At 37.4% G+C, this 21,162-nt stretch overlaps 2 protein-coding genes across 3 annotated transcripts; one reads left to right on the forward strand and one right to left on the reverse strand.

Annotated features, from left to right (window-relative positions):
* The first annotated feature begins 223 nt into the window (after positions 1–223).
* LOC109009736 (sucrose nonfermenting 4-like protein) lies at positions 224–8,716 on the forward strand. 2 transcript variants are annotated; one of them, XM_035693244.1, is made up of 13 exons: positions 224–1,060; positions 1,228–1,315; positions 3,498–3,680; positions 4,340–4,462; positions 4,587–4,646; positions 4,750–4,839; positions 5,504–5,641; positions 6,320–6,461; positions 6,533–6,700; positions 6,991–7,054; positions 7,156–7,225; positions 7,881–7,995; positions 8,076–8,716. In XM_035693244.1, the coding sequence occupies exons 1-13, from the start codon at positions 936–938 to the stop codon at positions 8,165–8,167; spliced, it is 1,458 nt and encodes a 485-aa protein (XP_035549137.1). In that variant the 5' UTR covers positions 224–935; the 3' UTR covers positions 8,168–8,716. The 2 variants fall into 2 exon arrangements, with proteins under 2 accessions (XP_035549137.1, XP_035549138.1); XM_035693245.1 differs by having other exon boundaries at positions 979–1,060; positions 1,175–1,315.
* A 6,305-nt stretch (positions 8,717–15,021) lies between these two features.
* LOC109009744 lies at positions 15,022–20,770 on the reverse strand. The gene is made up of 5 exons (XM_018990350.2): positions 20,013–20,770; positions 18,824–18,941; positions 17,906–18,258; positions 17,455–17,553; positions 15,022–16,881 (listed from the first exon to the last, which is right to left on the reverse strand). Exons 1-5 carry the CDS (start codon positions 20,663–20,665, stop codon positions 15,597–15,599), a joined length of 2,508 nt encoding a protein of 835 aa, XP_018845895.1. The 5' UTR covers positions 20,666–20,770; the 3' UTR covers positions 15,022–15,596.
* Positions 20,771–21,162: the final 392 nt, after the last annotated feature.

The following is a 21,162-nucleotide window of genomic DNA, read 5'->3' on the forward strand; positions in this document are numbered from 1 at the left end:
TGAAAACCGACGTTAAAAGTGTCGTTGATAATGATGACTCACGGCAACGTTGCCTCAAAGGGTATGACATCGAGTTAGGTCGCTTTAGTTCTTTAAGGTATTGTCGCTGCAATTACTTTTCAGAAAAGGTAAGGGACTTCCCGGGATCTGGGGAACTCAAAACGACGACGGGTCTATTCTCTCACTTCACCACTTTCATAATTTTACCGCAATTATTATCATCATTTGCTTACCTTTATACTCTCTCTCTCTCTCTCTCTCAGATTCTTCGCCCATAGAGACTACAAAACAATCGAAGATCCAACAATGTCACACCTCCTCCCTGCTTCTTTTGCTTAATTACGGTTTTTCTCTCTCTAGTTCACACTTTTTGACCCCCTTCGAATTTCCTATTATTTATACAATAGAGCACTCTCTTGCGTTCTTTTACTCCGCCAAGTTTCAAAATTGTGTTCCTGAAATTCTTTAGGTGGGAATTATTCGTCTTTGGTTAGGATCGGAGCTCAAATTATCTAAAATTTGGATTGTGTTTGCTGCCTTTTCGAGTGCAATTTTGGGGTTTTATATTTGTGGAGCTTTTGGGGGTGACTGATCAGAGGGTGCTGGGTTTTGTGGTTGCTGCATGTAGAAGATTGTGGAGCTGGTGGTGGAATTTTCAGTGCTTTTGAGTTGAAGACTGTGACTGGGGACGGGTGGTTGAAATTTAGGGTTTTGCATGGTTTGGTTTTGATTTGGTAGGCTCTGCATGTGTAAGCCTTTAGGGGTCCTCTGCTCAGTTGTGGAGGATCCCTGTTGTAAAAAGAATTGACTTTTGAGGTGTGATTAGTGGGGGTTCATGAATTCTTCGATAATTGATTATGCTGGTTGAATTGGGTCGATAATCAAGTGAGGAGGTGTTGAAATTTGCATTCGTGGTTATACAGATTTGGGTGAAAATGTTTGGTTCGGTTCAGGATGGGGGACATGATAGCAGTGGAGTTTCGGTACCAGTTCTGATTCCTTGGCTATTCGAGTGGCGTTATGGTGGAAGAAGTGTGTCACTTTGTGGCTCTTTCACAAGGTGTGAGGCTAAGATGATCATATTTTGATCTTTTTGTTACTACCCAGATCTGAACTGTTCTTGTTATTGATATTTGATAGTTTTTTGGTGATCAATATATCTTTTTGTTTTCAGTTTATAGATTGGATCTGTGATTGGAGTTTTTATTGGATTCCTCGTCTAAACAGGTGGTCGGAAAGAATACCTATGTCTCTGGCGGAGGGACGCGATGATGTATTTCAAGTTGTTTGGAACTTAACATCAGGACACCACGAGGTTAATTAACTCTTTTGATTGATATAGTATAGTAGTATACGAGGCTCAGACACAGCCTTAGTCTAACTGCCCTTGTGTATATAATTGTTGTGATTGGCTTTAATATAAAATCAAAATAGGATGACATTTTGAGCCCTAAAATTTGAGCCTTAGGGCACGTTTAGACACTTGAAGTATCTCAGAATTCTGTGAATAATAGTGAAATGATTTGAGTTAAGAGACTTTATTGGGTTATGGGAAAAGAGAGAGAAAAAGTTGAATAGAAATATTATAAAGTTAAAAAATTGTTTGAATATAATTTTTTTTTAAGTTTGTAAAAGTTGTATTGGTTTTTGTGTTTGGATAATAATTAGGTAATGATTAGATGAAAAATTTGAAGATTTGAAATTAAAAAGTGTTTTGTGTTTGAGTGATATTTGGGAATGAAATTAAGATAAGTTCTGAGAATTTTGAGAATTATATGTCTTATCTCTGTGTCCAAATGTCCCCTTAGTCTAATCGTTGTGATTTTCTTGTATTTTTTCCTTTGTCTCTCTCTCATATACAACCTGTGTACTTGGAGTACGCATTTTGAGCTTTTTAAAAGTTTGTATTTCTTATAAAAAAAAAAGGTTGCATTATTAACTCAAAAATAAAAAAATCAAAAGCGCATTTAGATAGTTAACGGTCAAGTCAACTATCAAAGCTGTTGTGTATTACTAAATTTTTTATTATGATTTAATATACGATGCAAATTATTATCCTTCGACTTTAAAGCGTGCTAAACTGGCATCATGGAAATAACATACAGCATACGTGGTGTCTGAGTTAAAGTGGATGTGATTGAAGAAGTTTGAAGCATGCCTTTTTGGACATTGATGGTTCTTTGTAATGGATGAGCCATATGGTAAAATCCATTGTAATTGAGCAAAAACTGGATCATGGAATTAGAGTTACAGCCTAGCCAGTATCTGATTGGAAGCAGAGAATGATTGGAGAAGTTTGAAGCCTACAGTTGTCTCAGAATCAATGGTTCTCTTTTAATAGATAATTCAGAATCTTATTTGCTGAAAATGTCAATATTTGCTCCTGACGACAGTGTGCCAGTGATTGTTAGTTGCCATTCATTGCTACACAGTAACTAGTACCGAGTGTACTTGGACTATGCCTCCTCCTTTTCTTATGAATAAAAACTCTTGATTGCCTATAGAAAAAAAAAAAAAAAAAGTAACTAGTACCGAGTTTCTGTAAGGCACAATTAAGTTTCCTGATATTACTCAAACTGTATTTTTTCCTTCCTCAATCCAAGCCTAGCTTTTTTTCTTTAGTTCTTTTATAGAATATATAGGTTGATGTAAAATCATGGTGGAATTTCAATATGTCACATAGTATACAAAAGTGTTCATTATGACTGCATTTAATATACCTACCATTGAGGATAAGCACAGTAGCTAAATGGAGGTCAATTCTCTTGTATGGAATACTTGGGTGGTCAAAGTTTTATTAAACCATGCTAATATATTTTTGAAAGATATACTTATAAAAATATATATATATATTTTTGAAAGATATAATTTTGAAAGAGCCATGAAAAGATTCGTATGCACTAAGAAGCATCTCTTATCTTATTTCTCAAGCCCAAACACAATTAAGATATTTGAAGGATATGAATTGTGGCCAGCAAAGATTCAAGGCATGTCCTTTAAAGGGAATATGAGGCATGGGCATGGATGATATGTTGGATGAAAGTGAATTCCCATCTCTACCATATATCAATAAGAATAAGCTGTGTAATTATTGTTGTACACACTAATCAGGAAGGACGTTAGCCGATAATGTACCCGCCTTGGACTCAAGATGAATCAAGCACTGACTGTGGACTGAATGATAAAATATTGAACCTTGTGTTGTTGCTTAGATTAATTATGATTCGAAGCCCTAGTTTTTTGTTTTACCTTATTTTCCAACACTGTTGAGGCAATTTGACAATTTATGGTGGGCATAGAGAGAAAATTCCTTGCATTTTTTTTTTTTTTTATAAGTGAAAATTCCTTGCATTTATTCTTGTTTTTTGATGCACTTTAGAATGCTATTTGGATGTTTATTTACTATCAACCCTAGATATGCATGCACAATGATGAATAATGTTGGTAGTTATTCAGATCCATTGCTGTTCAAATTTGTTGTTTCAATTCACTTGCAGTACAAGTTTTTTGTCGATGGAGTGTGGCAACATGATGAGAACCAGCCCTTTGCAAGCAGGAATTATGGGTCAGTAAATACCATCTTTATTGCTAGGGAACCAGATATGATTAATTCTACTTCTAGCTCCCCGACACCTGGCAGATCCAACATGGATGTGGATTATGATATCATTACACCCACGGTAAGGGATTTTCTGTTTGAGTTAAATTCTTTGTCCAAAATGCTGCTAGCATTTTGATGGACTGTTTTTTTATTATTGTAGCATCCAAATTATTGAATAATTGCCATAACTATTAAGAACGTGGCACTTAGCTTTTCCCATCACAAAAATGATTAAATCAAGGGAAATATGAAAGTCATTTTAGGTTGTGAGCCACTTCTCAGCCAAATAATCTGTCATGTAGTGTGCTTCTAGGAGGTCCCAAAAGAACAATCGAAGAGACTTTTTTTGACAAGTCAATTTTATTGAAAACTCAAAAGAGGCACAACTCGAGTACACTGGATATAGAATAACAAGAGAAAACACCCACTTAGGGGAAAGATTAAGAATAAAGTCATAAGTTCTAGAAAAAGTAGAATAACATGAGCTGTTATGAGCTTTCATCCAAATGTAGAGGGTTTTTAGCATATTGGCTCTAATACATTGCTGATAATATTGCTGATCTTGCATGGTAATGTTTTAGCCGTTCCAGTTTCTTGGATCATAGTGAAGCTTTAATAAAAAGGTGCAGCTGCCAGGGGTTGGAGGGTTGGAGAAGGGTGGGGTGGGGTGGGTTGGGTTATTACTTTATGCACTGTTATTGTTTTGTCTTAATGCCTGATGTAAAATATATAAAATAGGTCTCGATGTCACATGGTGCCATTCCAATGATATCATCAGTTGATTTAGAGGTCTCTCGCCACCGTATAGCTAATTTCTTGTCTACACATACTGCTTATGAGTTGCTTCCTGACTCAGGCAAGGTTTGGATGCTTTACCCTTTTTAGAAGCTATTTATGTTAATTGGGATTTGACCACTCTAACTAGGTAAATGCATCACAGTCGTGGTAATTTATCTAAAATACTTCCAATTGTCTCACGCTGTAGATCATCGCCTTGGATATCAATTTACCTGTGAAGCAAGCATTTCATATTCTTCATGAACGGGTAACTGTCTTTTTACACACAAAGCCACATGACTGTCTTTCTTTTTGGTAATTCATTTCTGAGTATTAGCTTAGATTTACTTGGTTATATAAACTACTTCCAGGGACTCTCTGTGGCTCCTCTCTGGGATTTTTGCAAGAGTCAGTTTGTTGGAGTTCTCAGTGCATCGGACTTCATTCTAATTTTGAAGGAGGTATCTCTGGAATAATCTTCTGTCTTTTGTTGAACTGTGGTAGTTATGAAGAATAAAATCTTTGTATTTTAAAATGATATGTACAAGGCCTGACATCATAAATATCAGAAAGACTTTGCTCCGACAGATTAAGAGAAAACATTGATTTTGTTCTAAAAATGAAAATATACAAGGATTTGCATCAGAAGTATTCGAAAATGATGGAAAACCATCCACTCATTTAAGCTTACATCCTTTCTGGGGTCTTAGCACCTGCCCTTACCCCAAATAATGCCATAAGACCATCGATTTAACTATTCTTTTTCCCTTTATTGCTGACCTAGCTTGGATAGGGTTTCTTGCACTCTTCAACATGTTAATTCTTAGCTCTTCAGATTCCATAGCTACTAATAGCTGTTTATGAAGGATGGCTATCTTTACCCAAAAAAGAAGATGCATGGCTTAATTGTTAGACTGACGTTGTATATAGTATTATTTATTTATCTGCCCTTTGTTCTCCTAGGTTTTAGGTTTTCTTTTTTTCTTTTTGTGTGGACTGCAGTGCTGTGCACATTTGTCTTCTGGATGCTCTTTACCTTGTCCCTTTCTTTTTCTTTCTGGAAACACAAACAATATGAGAACAAAACCTTCGTCTGTTTAACATGTGTGACCGTTTCCATTTTAGCTTGGGAATCATGGATCACACTTGACAGAGGAACAACTTGAGACACATACAATAGCAGCTTGGAAAGAGGGAAAACTACATCTTACCAGAACAATGGATGGCAATGGGGGGTCATTTCCCCGTCGACAGCTTATCCATGTAAGTGCTTCTTTCGATTTTGTGCCAAAGGATCTGGTATGCAGAGGACTTGTTCACCTATGCACTTTTTCTATTACTTTTCTCTATCAAACAATTTGGTTAGGTTGGTACTTACCTCATTCTCACTTCATTTTATTCTGTCAAATGAGCATCCTTCAAATGCTGCTCAGATAGAAAGCTTTAGACATAAAATTTTTTGCGTATGCATCTTAAGGGTGCCCAAATTTGCATGTTCTGTTGCGACTATTAATTTTAGAGATCTGTAAGCACCCTATCTGATTCATTGGAGTTGGAGAGAGATGGTTGGGTTAACTGGCCTGGACAAACAGTGTTCCCTGCAAGATAAAGTTGCATAAGTTTTGGAGTTTACTGCTTTTGGTCCTTCCCCCCCCCTCCCCCCCCCCCACCAAAAAAAAAAAAAAAAAAAACCACTTTGTAGGCTCTTGCTGTTATGCTTTTGTTAATCTGAAGTTGAATATCTTTATTGTTGTGGTGATCATTAGATAACGATTTTAAAATTTTTGGTTAAATTTATCACTTTTTTGAGTACCAGTTTTATAATAAATATCATTATTTCTGATTTTTGGGAACTTGAACTCTTTAAACTCAAGAGTGTCTTGTATTTTGATGTTGGAATAAGATCATGAGTACTCTAATATATTAGTTCCATGATGCCAGGCTGGCCCTTATGATTGTATGAAAGACGTCGCTTTGAAAATTTTACAAAACAAGGTGGCCACTGTTCCCATTATCCATTCTTCACAGGATGGTTCTTTTCCACAGCTATTACATCTTGCTTCGCTGTCAGGGATACTAAAATGTAAGCTTCTTTGAGGGATTGTCACTTGAGGGTCAATGACTTTGAAACTAATCCATGGGCTTAATTTTCAGGTATCTACAGGTTTTTTAGACATTCTTTAAGCTCCTTGCCCATTCTTCAGCAACCCATTTGTTCAATTCCTTTGGGTACATGGGTTCCAAAAATTGGGGAGTCGAAGCCATTTGCAATGTTAAGGCCAAATGCGTCTCTTAGTGCTGCTTTAACTTTATTAGTTCAAGGTGATTTTCCTTTTCTATCTTTGTAATTGACATTTGGTGATTTAATAAATTTTATTTTACTTATAAAAAAAAAAAAAGTTCAAGGTGATTTTCCTTCTTTTCTCAAACTACTGCAGAAAGTAAATGTAGCTTTTATCTTGTAAGAATTGACATATTTATCTCAACCATAAAGTCTCTATGTAAACCTGAACTTGCTGTGTCGTGATTTTGATCTCATCTCATTGCTCTATGTTTAATAACATTGGACTTGTATTATACTATTTCAATTATAATACACCTTCCCTTTGCAGCTGGAGTTAGTTCGATACCAATAGTGGATGATAATGGCTCATTGCTGGATATGTATTCACGAAGGTAATTGGCTCTCTCTCTCTCTCCCCCCAGTTTTCTAAACAGCTATTATTGAATGATCCATATGTTTTAACCATATCAAGATGTGCTTTGTATTTTCTTAGTGATATCACTGCTTTGGCAAAAGATAAAGCATATGCACAGATTCGCCTTGATGAAATGAGTATTCACCAGGTAATTTCTCAATCTTATGTATTTATCTGACTCCATCGGGCATGCTGGCTGTATGGTAGATAAAACCTCTTTTGAACATAGATATATCCTGGGTTGAAACTGGAATTCTTCCAGTCCAATCTTTTACCGCTTCTACTGGTAGAGAAATCGTCTGCTTGATAAAGCTTAGTAGACAAGGAAAATTTAAGGGAATGCATCATCTGCCTGAAACATCACTTAATATAGACATTATAAGTGCATATTTTCACTAATGGCTTATTGTTGGAAACATGTGAAATTTGTTTGTCATCCTGAAGACAGGTGTCACTAAATACTGGCAACTTAGGGGAGAGTTGCTATCTGGTGCAATTTTCTTTCCTGTGCAGTCCTTAGAACATGAAGTGTAGATTGAAGGGATTATTTACAAAATTGCTTGTTTATCTATTAAATAAATGCACATCATCCTCATTTCCATATATTGTTTTCCTAATTTTGAGGGCCAATTAGTAATGCATATTCTCCCAAATGACTTGCACAAATTGCTGCAGTATCTGCACAAAGTGGATGTGAAATGTTCTGTCATCAAGATAGCCGAACACTAATGCAGTGCATATCAGACAAAATTGTCTATATATGCTCCATCTTGTTTCTGAGTGTGCGATGTCTGTGCTTATAGGCATTGAAACTGGGGCAAGATGCAAATTCTCCTTATGACTTCAATGGACAGAGATTTCAGATGTGTTTGCGTTCTGACACTCTAAACGAAGTGATGAAACGGTTGACAAATCCTGGTAATTTGCCTAGCTCATTAAGATTTTTTTTTTGTTGCTCCACTTTTCATGACGTAGCTTGTTCACTTGAATCCTTTCAGGGGTTAGGAGACTTGTCATTGTGGAGGCTGGCAGCAATCGTGTGGAAGGTATAATTTCATTGACCGATGTGTTCAACTTCTTGCTAGGCTAGCTGGACTTTGTTGACCACCATTTCACTTGAAGGGGTTATGGGGAAGTCCCATTGTTTTTTGACATCTTGTATCTTGAGCTACTCTCTTCTTCCCATTGTGCAATGTCTAATTTGTTTCTCCAAGTCGTCATTTGACAAGCATAGTGCCTCTGAGCCCAATCACTCTTTTTAGGATAGAAAATTTTAAAGAGAAAAATAAATATGTATATTGTGAGGATTCAATTTTTCATTTTCAACGCCACGGCCTAATTATTATCCTTGTTCGTGGCATAGCTGCCATGTTTGTGTCAAGTGCTAACAGAAAGCAAAGAGAAAAGAAAAAACTGAAGGTTGGTTGGTTGTGGAACACCATGAACACCATATGATATGTCATACCTTGCCATTTGGTGGGGCTGTAGTTAAAAAGCCTTGGTTGCTGATCCTTGCTTGTAAAGAAAGAGATGTTTGCTTGTCGTTTGTATTGTGACACTGTCGTTCGGTGGGTGCTGTGTGTGTGACAATTTAAGTCACAGGTTTTACGTTTGTATAAAATTTAAGATAGCTTGTTTATTTGTTTCTCTTGATTAAGGCCTTTCCAAATTTGCTTTATTGTGATGTACACATAAGATATGTTTCTGATTTATGTGGAACCAATTAGAAGCTATCAAGTATAAAAATGTCGTGACTCGTGAAGCACGATTATGATATCGAATCAGGTTTCAACCTCTTAGAAGTTACTTTAGTTAAAAAAATGTCATTGCGCCGTGATTACGCAATCCGAGTTCTAATTACGGCATAGACCTTAGTTTGTATCTTGGGAATTTTTGAGTTTCTTACGTTGGGTGCTACAGAAAAAGCAGCTCTTGGATTTCCAGCAACCCCCGAGGGAGGCCAGAAGCCGATATAACATACTAAGTGGATCATTTTTAATCGTTCATTTATCAGAGTCTACAAATCTTAATCATGCATGCTGATGGATTTACAAGGGATGAATTTTGTTTCCAAAAGGTAATATTTCAAGATTGAAAAGAATATGAACATAGTTCGTCACATTGTCTCGGACCTCTGACAAAAGCATTTGGTATATCGGGTGGATTTTTAGGTCCAAGAGAAACCAAAACCATTAGGACGTGGAATCCTCTATACAAGGAATTGCATTCATCTCATTGATTGAGATTTGGGTGTTTAGGATTTAGTATGAGAAATACAGATAGATATAAAGCGAGTATTTTTGCATATATTATTATTATTTGTCCAACTCTAATAGACAACATTAATAGTTGATAATTATTTTTACCCGAATATGTATTGAGTCTCTTCTCATGTCTGACGATTCTAAAGGAGGTGAGAAGAAGGATTTTTGTGGCCTAGTGTTTAGTCCTCGGTGTGGAGGGGGTTAAGAGTCTGTAGCATGGATGATATTGAAGACTTGTGGAGTAACCTTAGGTTGACAGAAGAGGAGGAGGTTGTGATTGAGAATCCTCAGGGCAGTGAAGATGAAGTTCAGCGGAAAGGAGAGAGAAGTATCATTGGAAAGATTTGTTTCGATTGTATTGTGGGAAAGGACGTCATTGCCAATATTATGGGAAAAATTTGGAGAATTAGTAAGCGTGCAATCTTCCAAGAGGTAGACAAAAATATTTTTTGTCATAACTTTTGCTAATCATGCAGATAAATAGCGTATTCTTGATGGGAAACCATGGCTTTTTGAAAATGTGTTGTTCATGATCTTGCCATATGGAGTTCTACAACCTGGAAAGGTAAATTTCGATTATGAAACTTTCTGGCTGCAAATTCATAACTTGCCACTGGAACAAATGACAAAAGAATGTGGTGTACAAATAGGTGCTTCTGTGGGTTGTGTTCTAGATGTAGATGTGGCAGAGGATGAGATTGGTTGGGGAAAATTTTTTAGGGTGAAGATGGAGGTGCAGTTGAAGAAGGCAATCACGATGGGAAGAATTATAATGGTGCATGGCAAGAAGGTATGGCTTAATTTCAAACATGAAAAACTTCTGAAGATTTGTTTTAACTGTGGATGGATAATATATGGGGTGAATGGTTGTTCGAAGGAGGGCTGGGGAACATGTTCAAATAATAGTTCTAGTACTCAGTTTGGTCCTTGGCTACGTGCTGAGAATAGTTACCGGTGGAGGTCTCCCGTTACCTCTACAGAAGCTAGTTCCGGTGGTTGCGAGGATGTTTCGAAGGATCCAGTGATGGAAATGATGACTAGAGAAGCGGAGGGTTTTGTTGGTAGCACTGTCGATTGTCGGTTGTCAAAGGATTCAGGCCAGGGGCAGTTTAGGAATTTTGATGGTAGAGACATGTATGGAACTAGCGGAACGTGTGGCATTAATGTTGAAACAGCTAAATTGGGTACGTTACAGGCGGATTTAGCGGGCGACGTTGGAGGGAATTTGAATATAGACGAGAATGCAAGGATACATGAGCAACGATCGCAGGAAGTGGTTATGTGTTTTAAGGGTGATGAAGTTTTAAATGGGAAAGAAGGGAAGGGTGGGCGGGAAGCCGTTACAAAGGAGATGGGCCAAGATGGGTTGGGTGACTCGGGAAGGGCCGCTACGAAGACTTGTATGGATGATGGGCCAAATGCCACTTGTAGGGAAGGGTAAGAGGGTTGCAAGCTTGTGTTCTAATGTTATGTCTAGTGAAGCGGCAGAGGCTGGTTGCCAGCCCGGCTGAACATTATGAAAATATTAAGTTGTAACTGTCAAGGGCTTGGGAACCCTGAACAGTTCAAAGCCTTTGTTTACAAGTAAAGGCTAAAGGTCCTAATGTGATTTTCTTGATGGAAATCAAGTTGACTCAGTTGCGTGCTACAAACATTGCTAGGAAAGCTAAGTTTGAGGGTTGTGTAGGGTGGATGCAGTGGAGAGAAGTGGGGGTTTGATGGTTATGTGGAAGCAGGAGGTTCACTTAGAGCTAGTGAATCTCTCAAAGGCATATCAATGTGTTTATTAAGAGTGAGGATGATGACTCAAGATGGTTGCTCACCTGTTTCTATGGGCATCCTGATACTAATCAGAGAAAGGAAGCTTGGAAGCTACTGAAATCTTTTAAGCCTGTGAACTTGGGATGATGTGTAATAGGTGACTTCAATGAGGTGCTGTCCAATGATGAAAAGGTGGGTGGCAGATTGAGGTGTGAAAACTAGATGAGATTGTTTAGTGGGGTTATTGAGCAAGGAAATTTATTTGATTTAGGCTGGAAGGGGTCAAAATACACATGGTGCAATCGACACGAGGATGAGTCTTTTACTAAGGAAAGGCTAGATAGAGCCCTGGCTAATAAAAAATGGATGGACTATTTTTATGAAATTAGAGTAGAAACTTTGACTGCTCTATGCTCAAATCATAGATCTATCCGTCTTGAGTGTGTGCATGGGAGGGGCTATGATGTAAGGAGTCTGGTTCATTTAAAGTATGAGGCTAGTTGGAGTAAGGAAGAGGTTTGTAGTGACACAATTGAATCAGCATGATAGAGAGGGGTTGGTTTGTCGAATCAGTTGGAGAATTTGCAAAGGAAACTTGAAGGATGTAGTAAAGGGCTTCAGAAATGGAGTAAAGACTTAATTAGAGAAAGAATAGCAGCAATTAGAGAAAAGACTAAATACTTAAGTCAGTTACAAAGGAATGAGTGTGCAGAAAACATGATGGAGTTTAAAAGGCTACAAAGTGAGTTGGGGTTTTTGTTAGACCAAGAATATACAAGGTGGAAACAAATGGCCAAAAAGCATTGGTTGGCACAAGGGGATAGGAACACTAAATTCTATCATGCTTGTGTTAATCAAAGAAATAAAAAGAATTTTATTAAGAAGGTGGTGGATTGGGAGGGTAACATTTTGTCAACTAAGGAGGAGATTGCAAAAGGATTTTGGATTCATTTTTCTAAGGTCTTCAATCCTCCAAACCCACCAAAAGGTCTATTCAGCAGTGTATGTATGAAGTAGATCAAAGAATCACATTAGAAATGAGAGAGCAGTTGGATAGAGGTTTTACCAGAGAGGAAGTTGAAGCTGCCCTAAAACAAATGTCCCCTTTCAAATCTCCTAGACCTGATGGTTTCAGTGCAAGATACTTTCAAGACCATTGGGGAATTGTGGGCATTGATGTGGTTCAGGTAGTGCTGGAGTTTCTCAGAAGTGGGGAGATGCCTCGAGGTTTGAATCATACCCTCATAGCTTTAATTCCTAAAGTTAATTCTCCAAAATCAGTACATGAATTCAGACCAATTAGTTTATGTAATGTGTGGTATAAGCTGATTTCTAAAGTTTTGGCAAATAGATTAAAATTGGTGCTATCAATCATAATTTGTTGGGACCAAAGTGCTGTCATTCCTGATAGGTTGATTATAGACAATATCATGGTAGCTTAAGAACTTCTCCATACTATGCAGTTAAGGCAGAAAGGAAGGGAAGGTAGCATGACTATCATATTATATATGTCTAAGGCTTATGACAGGGTGGAGTGAGATTTTTTGGAGGCTATGTTAAGAAGCTGGGTTTTGGTGGGAGGTGGATAAAGTTGCTGATCGAATGTGTTAAATCTATTAGTTTATTCAATGGTAGTGAATGGGGTCCCAGGTGATGTTATCTTGCCTTCAAGAGGGGTGAGACAAGGGGATCCTTTATCCCCTTATCTGTTTTTGATATGTGCTAAGGGGCTTAGTGTCTTGCTGCAATAAGTTGAGTTAAAGGGACTTATAAAAAGAGTTGCAGTCTCAAAGGGAGGCATAAGGATCAACCATCTTTTATTTGCTAACTATTATGTTATTTTTTGCAGATCAAAACAAGAGGAATGATTTAATATCCTTAACATTCTAAAGCAATATGAAGGTGCCTCAGGACAGACCCTTAATAAACAGAAGACCTCTATTCTCTTTAGCTCAAATATAGCGGCTGCAAAGATGTTTATTTCTCAACATGCTGAAAGGGTTATTTGTGACAAAAGTATTTTGGCTTACTTACTGTGGTAGGAAGGTCCAAGTATAATACATTCAGAGGGCTCAAAGACAAGATTTGGAGAAGAATAAACAACTGGAAGACAAATTTGCTATCCTCAGCAGGGAAGGAAATACTCATCAAGAGTGTATTGCGGGCTATTCCAGCCTATACTAAGAGTGTATTTCGATTACCAAGGTCCTTACTTAAAGAAATTGAAGCCATGCTTGTAAGGTTTTGGTGGAGTCATAAAAAATATGAGAATGGTATACATTGGAAATGTTGGGATAGGCTTGGTACAACAAAAAGCAATGGAGTGATAGGCTTTTGTGATCTTAATTGTTTTAATAGAGCTCCGCTTGCTAAACAAGGGTGGAGAATCATTCAGGAGCCCTCTTATTTGGTGGCGCTGGCGCATATATATAAATAAAAATATTTTAAAGATGATCAGCTAGTGGATGCCAAGTTAGACTATGGTCCATCACATTTTTGGAGGAGCATATGGTTAGTCATGGATTTGGTTAAGGATGGATATGTTTGGAGGGTTGGAAATGGAAAGAGAGTTTGGAGGGACAAATGGGTGCCTAGTCCCTCTTCTTATCAGATCCAGATTCCCATTAACAAGCTTAAGTCTAATGCCATAGTGGATGCTTTAATTGATAAGGAGAACAAGACTTGGAAAAAAGAGGTGATTGATGCAATTTTTAGTCCAGAAGAGGCTCACAGTATTTGTAGCTTTCCTATCAGTGCAAGGGGATCTGAAGATAAAATTATATGGGGTTTACCAGAGAATGAGGTTTTCTCTGTGAAAAGTGCTTATTATACTGATTTGGTGAAGAAAAAACAAATGAGTGGGGAGTCCTCAAGAGGTGTCTAGGATGAGGAACAATGGAGGAAACTGTGGAACTTAGTAGGCACAGGTAAGGTCAAACAACTAGTGTAGAAAGTTCTCAATGATATCTTACCTACCAAAGGTAATCTGTTTAAGAAACAAATTGTGGGGAATTCAATTTGTCCAATCTGCAACAGAGAGGGGAAATCAATCATTCATGTTTTATGGGGGTGTCCAGCAACAACCGATGTATAAGGAGGAAGGAAGTCCAGTTAAGAAGTGGAGAAGGAATTATGATGATTTTTCAACTTTGTAGTCTGATCTCATTACTAGACTCGATTATGATAGCTTGGACTTGATTGCAATAGTTTTCTATCGGTTGTAGAGTATGAGAAACGAGTTAGTTTTTGAAAATAAGTTTAGAGGTCCTACTATTGTGTTCCATTTGGCAATACAAGATTCCGAAGCTTACACACTAGCCCACTTTAAGAGTTGTAATACACTTGAAAGGGTGGTGATATTTGCAGAAAGGCAGATTTGGAGACCACCAGCTATATTTTGGTTGAAGGTGAATGTTGATGCTGCCTTTGACAAAGTTGGGTATGTATGATTAGAGATACGGGGGAGATGTGCTGCTCTAAAGAAGTTTGTCATATCTGCTTATATTATTGAGGTTCTTCCTATCATCTTTATTGAAATCAATAATATTATTTCTTACTTACCAAAAAAAAAAAAATGTATTGTTTGAGTTCAATGAATTGAAGTTTCCTTTAAAAAAAAAACATTAATAATTGATAAAGACTATAAAATTCGTTCTCACATTCTAAATCCTAAAATATAAACGAAAATCCTACATATTGATGATCAATGGACAATTTTCTAGCACTCTCTAAGTAGAAAATTGCCATTAAAATCGCCTAAGCTAAAAGTTATAGTCAAAATCCAGCATCCCACGGTCCACTTATCGTTGTTGTTAATTGATTGCTTAACGAACACAACTAGGTGAACAAACTAATGAAATGTGAATTGTACGTACCTCAATTGGAAAAGAAAAACCAAAGCTAAACAAACGAATGGAAATATGTTTTGGTAGTTTGAGATGATCATTGATCATTAATGACGTTCAAATTCTGTAAAGGTTTAAAGTGCGGTAGTTAGAAGGTACAAACTATATTTTATCAATTATATTAAGAAGAAATGAAAACACCAAAAAAAAAAAAAATGCTAATGAGACTACAAAATTTGTCAATGAGATTTACAGAAACAGGACCCCTTGCGTTAAAACAATTATTCAATCGATTGAACAACAGAGCAGGCTAAAGAACAACATTGAACTGAAGCACAAGGTAGAAAAAGTGTACACTCAGTTCATAGATCTTACGCGGATTGATGCCAAACCTTCTGGGGGCAAATTCTCATCAGACGGAGGAGGAAAATCAGGAGGAAAATCCATGCCAATTCATAAGAACCACAAAGATTTAGACATTTATTTCAGTGTTGGGTGAAGTGGCAACTAAACATGTTTCCCTTCTGATTGCTTTTGGTCTTTTTCATGAACATGAATCTTTGCAACCATTCCCTTTCCGAACTGACTGCAAACTATATGAGGTTAGAATAAGCAATTAGTGAGCTTCTGCTTATCCCATAGCCCTGATCTATCTTTCTATAACGCGCCTGCTGTTTTTAAATCCACCAACATCGCCGTCCATATCCCTATCATATTCATTATGCCTTCCACGCTGCTGCTTCCCAAAACTATCTCCTCTTCTACGCCCCTTAAAGTCCCGCATATCACCCTCCCTGTCATTCTTTCTCCACCCATCATGAGAAGTCTTTCGAGATCCTCTACTATTACCTCGAAACCCTTGTGATGGTTCATCAAAATCATCATTGAAAGAGTGCCTTTTGCCACCCATCTTACCACTGGATCTGAATTTTGCGTCTCTTGTGAAGTTCTGATTGGCACGACCTTGAGACTTATTTCGTCTTGTATCAATGCCTACTTTGTCTTGTCTCACTCTACTTCTAGAAGAACGTATATCATCATCGTCTTCATCAGAAAAGAGTGTGTCTTCAGCGACGAAACTTCTTTTCCTCTGAAAATCCCTTCTCTCAGAACCCAATCTATTCCCTTTCTTATGCTCAGATCTGAAATTCCGATCTAAATCATCATCCACATCAGAGTTGAGGCCAAGTTCCTCATCAGAACCAAAACTTAATCCCTTGGATGGACTCACTTGACCTCTCCGCCCACCTCTCTGTCTAAAATCAGCAACATGACTAGATTTCCAATTGGGATGAACTGAGAGATCATCATCTGAATCCAAATCATCCTCAGATCCAGATAGAGTAACTTTTAGACGTGCAGATTTGGATGGCTTATTGTAAGATGAGGAAGTCGTTCTGCGAACAGAATGCACATTATTGCTAAGGCCATCAAAATCCTCTGATCCAGAGTACTCTTTAACCTCAGAGAAATCATTTGCAGAAGCCTTCTGAGTGGAATTGTTATTAGGAGTGTCGAGCTCATAACTATCAATATCATCTTCTTCATCATCAAAATCATCAAAGCCAGGCCTATTAGTATCGTCATCAGAATATTCATTTTCACGGATCCTTGGAGCTCTGCTAGTTCGATTGAAATCGCCTTCAGGCCCTCTTAAATTGCCTCCATGGGCCTGGCTATTTAAAGAAGAACCTTTAGCCATAATGGAAGAATCTGCATACTCAAAAGCAGCAACATCTGCTCCATCTGATTCATTGTCATCAAAATCAAAATTCCATGCATTAGAAACCTCTTGCCGGTTAGCAATCTTCTCCAACCTTGTCCTAGGACCATGTTGCTTTTCTTGCATCCTGGTCTCCATTAATTCATCAGTAGGGCGCTTACATTCACAGTGGAAACATGCCATATTTCTCCTATAATTTAAGAAGTTGCACCTGCCAGATAACAGAATTAACAATAAGGGATGCAATAAAATCTTCATAGAAGCTATGCGGATGGATGTTCATCCAGAATACACATTAAAAGAAAGAATGGGGAAGGGGGAAGGGAGGGGGAGCCAACTTTTTTAAGTTGTAGGGAGGTGAAAGTGAAGAGAAAAATTCTTTGACAATAGTAAGATTTTTTAACTTTTTGTAAGTAAATTATACTACTTAAAGAAAAGGACGGGTAAAAAAGTTATGCAATTAACATTATGGGGAACTGATGTAAAAGCAGGCAGATGATGCAGAACAAGGTCAGAAACTTCTTAGCAATTAACATTGCCAGTTATCCAATTCAGTTACTGGATTGTGTTCAAAAGTTCTCTTGCAAAACCAATATAAAATTGATAAGCCTTTGCTTGCAAGCCAACAAACCTAAAACCTATGATCGTACACAACTGCACAAAATAACATGCAATCATCATAGAAAATGAGACTTCAAAACAGCCAACTAATCTTAAAAGATTTTTTCAAGATGATATCAACAAGAGCAAGGAAAGAAAATATAGCTGTAGAAATAAATCTTACTCGGGGCATTCCCATTCTCCAGGAAGCAGCTGTCTCTTTGGACGTTTGGCATCACATTGCAGGCATATGGTATTCTTTGCAAAATTCATGAAGTCACACCTAGGAAAAACAAGTATTCAGCATCTTTAATTGTTGGTAACAATCTGCCTTGAAAGTATATTGCAATGGGTAGTATATATTTCTAGGAATCCACAAGAATTCACGTGTAAAATCACTTTAACAGGGTTACCTATAAAGCAGAAAGAAAAACTAGTAGGTAGATATATTTTCATTTAAAATCTGCTAAGGAATTTATTCTTCTCCTATGAAAATAGCAACCATTGTGTTAATAACAATACAAAATAAACTATCTCTATATCAATAAAATATCTTCTTACTTATAAAAAAAATAACAAAAAAACAAAAATAGTCCTGGCCATGAGCAGATAATAAAGTCTCAGATAAGACATACTTTGGACATAGCCAGTCTCCTTTTTTCATCTCAACATCGTCACGCCCAACTCGTTTCTTTGGAGGGGGCGGGGGCTGCTTGACTTTTGGAGGGGGCTTTTTAATTATTGGAGGAGGAAGATTTGGGTCTATTGGAACTGAACTCAACTTGACAACCTCGTGAAGCAACTTACGGACAACAGTCCTGACAGACTTCTGTTTCAGAAGAGCCTTATTGATCACTGATCCATTCACAGGGTCAAAGCCAAACATCAGTAAAACACGCATAATATCAATAGTCCGTGCTTCGTCCTCTTTGTTTGTAAGCAGATATCCTCTTTCACAGGAGTTCCTCAAACTGCAGGAACTGCAAACCTGGCATATGAATGGTCACCATTTATATACGCTTGTCTACACATATAAATGTGTACATAGGATGAGGCAAAGAACTGGAAGCACGAAAATCAATAAAAAGAAAAGTGCATAGAATTGAAGGATAATCAGATAAAGACTGCCTCGCATCTTAGATGGGAATCACTGACCAAAAATATGTTTTCATAGGTAAAATAAATTTTATTGAAAGGAAAAATAGACGTGGCCCAAGTACAATCACTAACAAAAGATCTTAATAGATATGAAAAGTATTATTTTTTAACTAAATAAAAAGGAAACAAAAGTACTACTATATTATCTTTTTTAAAAAAGTTGGTTGTTTAAATCCATGATGCAAATAATTAGAGCATAATCTTGAAACTAACAATAAAAAATCTCTATTGAGCTAGATTGTATGAAAAGCATGTTGTGAGCATCCAGAATCCATAAGAGACGCAAAAGAAAGCCCCCCCACCCCGGGCAGCAATTAACTCCAATTTTATATTAAATCAGCAAAGAATACACACAAAACACACAAAACATAATAAGGTAAGAAAGTAGCACTCACATCTCCTTCATCGAGGTGGACATACTTCCTTAAGAGTTTTGCAGAGAAAACCACCTTCTTGTCCACACTTGGGCATCCAAAACCAACCAAAATTTGAATGTCCTGTCTCGACAAAGACCTGAAATTAATTTTTATATCTCAGCACTTACAAAGCAGACTTTTATGAAATAACAAGTATTGCGCACCACATGCATGACAACATTAACCTAGGCTCCTAGGCGATAAACTGGCCACTTCTCAGATTCAATACTCATTATTTTTTTATGAGTAGATTCAAGACTCATTATTAAAGATTGAGTTTTTTTTATTTTTTATTTTATTTTATTTTTTTATGCAAGTAAAATAATACTAAAGAATATGAGTGATGAAGTAATACTTTCCTATGCACTTTAAAAAAAAAAAATGTAATACTTTCTTAAGGTCCATTGAATGCCCCATTGGGCCTGTGGGCTACACAGCGGGTGTAAGACCTTTCCTTTCCCTCAAACCGCTCCCCAACAGCAGGTTTCTTTGGAGCAACAAGAGAATTCATTGACTAGCTGAATCCAACTTTGATCCATATGATTTAAGTCGTTTTGGTTTAAGAACAATGATAATCAAATAGAGTCCTGGGTCAACACGCCTTGAGTCATGTGGAGGTTTCAGATTTTCCAAACACAAATTTCTAGACTCAAAAGGTGGAATTTTGGGTGATGACCTTTCAGGGATATTGGTGATCACAAACAGTTCTTATGGCGATAACCTTTCAGGGATTTGAGGGATTTGATCATGACCTTTATTATTGTCTTCAAGGCTCAGTTAATTAAAAAATTCCAAAGTTCTATACACGCCAAGCCCACAAAAGCGTTTACACAGAACACTCAAATTCGAAATTTTCAAAACCAAAAAACCTGAACTCCATACCAAATCCCTTTCAGCACAATACAACACCCCCTAGAGCAAACTAAGAGTATTTTTATGCAATGCTCACTTAAACTACGTATAAGTCAGTCATTAAAATACCGATAAAAAAAAAGTCGGTCATTAAAATTAATCCAAATTAATGTCATCACTAATATCCACATTACCTACTAGATACATAAACAGCGTTTCAATTCAAACCCCATCTCTATGCGCACAGCCACACGCCCACACCCTTAAACAAAGCACAAAAAATCCGTTGTCCAAAACAACACTAAAAACCACGCACCTTAGTATGTCAAACCGATCTTTCCCGAAATTGAGGCACGCGGTCTGTACCACTTTGTAGTCGGTGAAATCTAACTCCACCTTATCGTCTTCCGCTGCAAATTTGGACGCATCGAACCCCAAATCTTCGATCATTCGGTCCTCGTCCTTCCTCCTATGATCAAAGTAGTTCTGCTTCACCAACCTCTGCATCAACTCAATCCACTCCGGCCACGGGTGCACCACCTCCACTACTGCCTCCTTTTTCTCCTTCACTACCTCCAGTCCCCCCTCGGCCAAGATGGAATCGGTATAAACCTTATCGTTGTCATTGATAGCTGATCCTAACCCAAACTGCGATGGTTCCGATTGAGGTTGGTCGACTTGGGATTGTTTGGATTGGCGCCAGGCGCGGATGCGCTGTAGGGTTTGGTCCTTTTGGGAGATAAGATTTTGCTGTTGTTTTTCAATGGCGTCGATTTGGTCGAAGACGAAGCTGAGGCGGGCGGAAAGTGAGGAGGGTTTTGGTGGTGGGTCCGAGGAGGAGGAGGAGGAAGGGGGGACTTGGGAGGTGGAGAAGGATTTCAGGAGTGAGAGGCGGAAAGGGGGTTCAGGGCTATGGGATGAGAGAGAGAGCCTTCTGAGAAGGAGAAGAGAGAATGGGGTGTGCGCCATTGGAGAGACGGAGAGAGGCTTAGGTTTTGAGTTGAAATGTTAAACCCTGCATGGAGGAGGGAGAGTCGAGACAGGTAGCGAAAAATAAGAAAGGCTTAAACCCCTTGCTTGGTTCCACTGGGAATAAATGCAATAGCATTTGGGTATGAAACAAATATATTTATATTTATATTAGTTAATATATTTATTTCATATGGTAATTTATATTATAAAATTAATTTTATTATAAAATAAATTTAATGTATTATATAAAATTATATTATTTAATAGATTTATTTTTATAAAAAAATTCTCTGACCGTAACATTTCTTGATTTTTTTTAATAAATATCATCCCATAATAACAGAATTTAAAGCTGGTTAGAAATTTGACTGCTACAAGGAATTATTTATTTTGGAGAAAGTATTACCTACTCTCCTTTCTTATTTTGAGATTGTAGGAGGATGATAGTAAAGAGAAATGTTATATATCAGTTGCTATTCATTCTCACATCTCAT

This window comes from Juglans regia, chromosome 8, assembly GCF_001411555.2.
Source record: "Juglans regia cultivar Chandler chromosome 8, Walnut 2.0, whole genome shotgun sequence".
Lineage (NCBI taxonomy): Eukaryota > Viridiplantae > Streptophyta > Magnoliopsida > Fagales > Juglandaceae > Juglans > Juglans regia.